Genomic DNA, 5,985 nt, shown 5'->3' on the forward strand with positions numbered 1-5,985 from the left:
GATATTATCACATGATAGGTAGATATTATCACATGTCCCCTTTTACAAAAGAAAAGCTTTAGCTTTTGCTTGAGCCCTCCATGACAAAATCATTAAACCGGCTAGGTTTTCTCAAAATGCTCCTAGGACGTAGAGGTGGCATTTTCTCACTAACATTATTGTCATCAAATCTAAGACTGCGTTGAGGATGTGGAGTTTCAGGTCGTGAAAATCTTGAAACAGGAGTTTTTAAAATGTGTTCCCGATTTCTTTGATAAACTACACCTTCAGGTGTTTTGACTTTATAGCTACGACAAGGAATCACTTCCTCAACAATGGTTGCTGGGACCCAGTTAGCCTTAGGATTCTCTTTGAACATTACTTTATCACCTACCCCTACTTTAGGTAACATTCTGGCATTCCTGTCATGATAATGTTTCATTTTAGATTGTTTGTGATGCATTTTAACTTTTTCCTCCCTGCTGTTGACAGGACAAGGTTTAAGTAAGCTATGTGAAACAGGTAGATTAGACCTCAATTGTCTTGACATCAATAACATAGCTGGTGACCTAATATCATTAGCTTTGGGTGTATTTCTAAAGTTCAAAATTCCTAAATAAACATCTCTATTGGACTCTTTACATTTTTTAAAAATATTCTTAACTGATCCTATTGTTCTTTCAACTAAACCGTTAGATTTGGGATAGTATGGACTGGAAAAAATATGCTCAATATCCCATGATTTACAAAAATCCTTAAAATGGAATGAGTTGAATGGAGGACCACCATCAGACAGAATTTGGCAAGGTATTCCATGACGACTAAATATACTCTTGCATTGAGTGACAACAGTTTGTGCATTATAAGAATTTACAGGACAAATTTCAAAATATTGAGAATAGTAATCGACAATGATGAGGTAATTTTTTGAATCAAATTGAAATAAATCCATACCTAACTTCTGCCACGGAAGATCAGGAATATTGTGAGGCAAGATTGGTTGCTTACAGTTGGATTTTGCATATTTCAAACAGACTGGACAGTTTTCTATAAAGTTACTGATGTCCTCATTCATGCCGGGCCAATAGATTGATCCTCTAACTAGTTGTTTTGTCTTACTTATTCCCAAATGACCGATGTGCATTCTTTCAAGCATCTCTTTCTGGAGACTGGTAGGAATGACTAGGCTCCTTCCTTTGAATACAATATCATTAATCACATGCAGGTCATCCTTGAAATTGTAAAATTTGCGTACTGTGTCCTCAACCTTGTTTTTCTGTGCTGGCCATCCATCCAATACATATCCTTTGACTTTACTCAAGACATGATCATTATCAGTATTGGACTTAATTTGTTCAAGTTTCTGGTCTGTAACATTAATAGAACGAACAAGAAAATTAGTATGAACTCTAAGTTCTTTGTTAAAGCTATCCAAAATCCTATCAGTCTCTTCAGGTAAGTGATTGTCTTTAATGTTAGCACGACTCAATGTGTCTGCTATATACATGTATTTTCCAGGGATGTGTATGACATTCAAGTCATATGCTTGCAGCCTCAACATCATGCGTTGAAGTCTACACGGCACATCAGATAGAGCTTTCTTGAAAATAGAAATTAATGGCTTGTGGTCAGTATGAACAGTTATTGAATGCCCATAAATATAATTATGAAATTTAATGCATCCCCACAAAATAGCTAATAATTCTTTTTCAATTTGACTATATCTTTTTTGGCAATCAGAGAGACTTTTTGAGGCATAAGCTATAGGATTTTGTTCATGCAGTAAAACAGCTCCCATAGAATCACATGACGAATCAACAGATAAAATTATGGGTTTTTTAGGGTCATAATATGTTAAAACAGGTACAGAGCTAATAAGCTTCTTTAACTTTTCAAACTCTGCCTGATGATTGGGAGTCCAACACCATGGAACATTCTTCTTTAGTGAAGATCTTAAACTGACAGTTTCTTGACTTAAATTCTTAATGAATTTTCCCAAATAATTTACTACACCCAAAAACCTTTGCAATTCTTTCACATTTGTGGGTGGCTGCATGTTTTCTATTGCTTTCACTTTGGACTCTTGTGGCAAAATTCCCTCACTACTAATAATGTGGCCCATAAATTTAACACTAGGCTGTCCCAGTTGCAGTTTATCTCTGTTCAATTTTAAACCAACCTTAGATGCTCTTTCTAGAAATTTCTCAAGAATGGAGTCATGCTCACTTTTGTTTTTAGCATAAATAAGACAATCATCAATATAAATTTTTAGACCAGGGATGTCTCCAAATAATTTTAGCAAGGCACTCTGAAAAACTTCACTAGCTATAGTGATCCCAAATGGTAAACGATTGAACATAAATATACCAAATTCAGTATTAAATGCTGTGAGCTTTGCACTTTCCTCATCAAGTTTCAATGACCAAAAACCAGATTTACAATCTAGGACAGAAAATATTTTTGAACCACTAACTTCTGATACCAAACAGTCCAAAGTGGGAATATTATTCATTTTCATACGAGTTACATAACGATTAATAAATCTTGGATCTAGACAAATTCTCAAAGATTTGTCAGCTTTTTCAACACAAACTATAGAACTAGTATACTTGCAAGGCTCAGTGACTCTTGAAATTATTCCCCCCTGCACCATTTTTTCCAACTCTAATTTTAATTTCTCTTTAATTTTAAATGGAATCTTTCTAGGAGCATCAAAATGCTGTGGCGCTGTCTTGTCAAAAGGGATAGAATAAGTGCCTGGCAAGAGCCCAATGCCCTCAAATAAATTTTCATATTGGCTCAACAACTTGTTGTAACCATCACCATTATTACCACTCTGAAATGTAGCAAAATTTCTCTGAATCAGACCAAGTTTATCACAAGTATTTAAACCCAAAATAGTTCTTTGATCCACAGAGGTAACAAAAAAATCAATAGGTTGTTCTTGACAAGATAGAACTTTACAAACTAGGGTTACTTTTCCAAGTATTGGTATCCTATCATTACTATAAGATGTTAACCTTACATCATGACAAGAGTTAATGAGGTTTAAATCTAAAGAAAGGATATTGTACTTATACCTTGATATGATGTTGACTTGGCTTCCCGTGTCTACTTGGGCTTGTATAACATTTCCATTGATCTCCACTGGTACCTCCCATATGGAACTTGAAACACTTCCCACAAAGAAGTCTTGGTACTGATTTGACTCGCTGTCACCACATTCAGAATATTCAGACTCAATGTTGTTAACATTGTTTGGAGACTTGCACATTTTTGCAAAATGGTTCCTCTGTCCACACTTTGCACAAGTTTTACCATATGCTGGACATTTAAATCTATGATTGTAACCACATTTTTGACAAACAGATCCTTGACTTGACTTGCGATGATCAGAATTACCATGATTTTTGTCTTGATATCTATGGTTTGACTTGGATCTACTTCTTCTGAAGTTTTGACTAGGGTTTGATGAAACTTTTAAAACTTGTGGTTCTGAGCTATCAAGTTGACTGACACGCTGTCGACTAGCTTCCATGCTCTTAGCAATTTCAATAGACTTTTGTAAGGTTAACTCACCATCTTCAAGCAATTTTTCCTTGATGTAGTTGTACTCACTTCTCATGTTACAGATGAAGATATCTCGGATAATGGAATCAGTCTCGGTGAATTCACAAGATTTGGCTAGATTTTTTAACTCTGTTACAAATTCCATTATACCTTGATCTGTGTTCTGCTTCTTGTTGAAAAATTTGTTTCTCTCCATTGTGATATTTTTCTTGGGACTAAAATAATCTCCAAATTTTTTCACAAGAGCCTCATGGGTGACATTGTCAAGGTCTAGGTTGAAAGATTTAAAAATCTCCAACACCTCACCACCCATGTGATGTAAAAGCAATGACACTTTACGCTTGTCATTTTCAGATTCAAGGTTTGTAGCTCTAAGGAAAATTTTATATTGCAACAGCCATGAGCTCCACTCTATCTGGAGGTTGGAAGCACTGAGGTCTAGCTTGGGTAGAGATGTGTTGTACGTTTTCACGGGCACATTTGGCTTGGTCTCTGTCTCAGGCATCTTTCTACCAGAAGTGAATGACAAGTTTTCACAGTGGACTCAAGGATCGACTTGGGTGGAAATTCTACCACGTTGCAGACTGACTTGGGGACTCGGGTGGAGATTCTACCACATTTTCAAAGTAGGCTTAGGCTTGGCTCGACTTGGTTCACACCTGACACCATGTTGTATTCTATCTAATAATAAATGAAGAACACACTATTTTATTTACATTACTTAATAATTAACTGGCCTTTTTATTGTAGAACATTAAATTTACACCAAACACAAAATCTTTTCTACTTTTTACATTCTCGCTCCTCTGACTTCTAGCGTCATGGTTTTATAACTGACGTCATGGTCTCTTGTGATTGGCTGACGTCATGGTCTCTTGTGATTGGCTAATGTTAGAATGCGGAAGTAAAACATGATACATGATAGGTAGATAGGTAGATATTATCACATGATAGGTAGATATTATCACAATCTTCCTCAACCTTATCTCTCCACCTCAGTTTTGGTCTCCAAATAACAGACATAGTTCCACAAAACAGCTGAAATCTCGTTTCCCAAGAAAAAGGAACAAACCTTGGAGCTGAAAATATTTACAGAGAAAGGATTAGAGAAGGGATCCCGTGCCATATTTGCTTTCCGTTAATTGTCCGGGGATTAATTCGTTAATTTCTTCACTAAATGCGTGCTGGGAGCTTTTTCCTTGCCCTCGGCTTTCGTCTCTCGTCCATTTATTGTAACCTTTTTCTCTCTACAAATCTTTTAAATCGTTTTCGGCCCCTCTTTTGGTCGGACTTTGTGTTGTGACGTCATGGAGTGTCCTTGTTTCAGGTGATTTTCGAGGTGGAAAATTAAATTCTCATTTTTCGAATGAGGTCATACCTTTTACAAATTCATTAAGTTCCTAAGTTATTATCAAGTTCTTCTTCTTCATCTTCTTTTTTTTTGCCTATTCCAGTGTTCAGACGGGGTCAGCGTTTTTGGTCAGCCTTTCAATCAGCCTTAGATTGTTTTGGGCTGACTTTTGGATTTTGGAAATTTTACATATTTTCTGTTTTCTTATTTTCACAGGTAAGAACTTCAGTCTTCAGTAGTGTTTCACAGATTGGATGAATGCGTGCAGATTCGCAGAATATCCAGATTCCAGAGTGAATGTTCTCATCTCTGAGGTAGGGTAAGCACCCCTATTATGCCAGACTATCACTATCAGGTTGTCAGGTCTCTAGCCATCATGTTTAATTGGCTCATCCTGAACCGCAGTCAACAATCGTGAGAACTTGTGCTTGTCCTTTAAAAGCAGGTTATCAGGTCAACCTGATAGTGTGTGTGCTCATCAGGTAGACCTGACAGGCAGATCTGATCAGGTGTACCTGTCGGGTTTACCTGATACTGAGTGGCTGGCCTTAGACAAACACCGATAGTATGTTTTATCCCTCTCTTTGTCTACCCTCTCCCTTGACATTAGCAATTTATTCCTTTTCTTCCCCAATAATATATATATTAGGAGCAGGTACTTAGGTGGGGGGGATTTTATTTTTGACGTGTTGAATAATGTGACCTATATGTTCTCAGTGTTCAGTTACGGTAGCGAAGCATGGACCTTCAACAAACAGATGAGTGATAGAATAACATCCCTAGAGAATTGGTGCTATCGAAGAATGTTGAAAATTAGCTGGACTGAAAAGATTAGTAACGTTGAAGTTCTGCGAAGAATTCAAAAAAGAAAGTTTGAGCTACTTACCATGATAAAGAAGAGAAAGTTACGATATGCTGGTCACATACTCCGTGGATCAAATGGAACACTCCTACCCAAAATCATTGAAGGAAGAATAGAAGGGAAACGAGATCGTGGAAGGCAGAGAAGGACGTGGATGGATGACATCAAGGAATGGACCAACATACCAACATACGGGGCAATCAAGAGGCTGGCGCAAGATAGA

General features: G+C 36.9%; 1 protein-coding gene and 1 long non-coding RNA gene across 2 annotated transcripts in view; one reads left to right on the top strand and one right to left on the bottom strand.

Moving 5' to 3' along the window:
* LOC113466108 overlaps positions 1 to 245 on the top strand; it is a 5,037-nt gene extending 4,792 nt beyond the window's left edge. The window contains exon 2 of the long non-coding RNA XR_003390612.1: positions 19 to 245. This is a non-coding gene — a long non-coding RNA (uncharacterized LOC113466108). The remainder of the gene's footprint in view (positions 1 to 18) is intronic.
* A 981-nt stretch (positions 246 to 1,226) lies between these two features.
* LOC108251992 lies at positions 1,227 to 4,286 on the bottom strand. Its single transcript, XM_017442703.2, has 2 exons — positions 3,060 to 4,286; positions 1,227 to 1,347 (listed from the first exon to the last, which is right to left on the bottom strand). The coding sequence occupies exons 1-2, from the start codon at positions 4,052 to 4,054 to the stop codon at positions 1,335 to 1,337; spliced, it is 1,008 nt and encodes a 335-aa protein (XP_017298192.1). The 5' UTR covers positions 4,055 to 4,286; the 3' UTR covers positions 1,227 to 1,334.
* Positions 4,287 to 5,985: the final 1,699 nt, after the last annotated feature.

Source organism: Diaphorina citri, unplaced genomic scaffold (genome assembly GCF_000475195.1).
Source record: "Diaphorina citri unplaced genomic scaffold, Diaci psyllid genome assembly version 1.1 scaffold213, whole genome shotgun sequence".
In the NCBI taxonomy this organism is placed as follows: Eukaryota; Metazoa; Arthropoda; class Insecta; order Hemiptera; family Psyllidae; genus Diaphorina; species Diaphorina citri.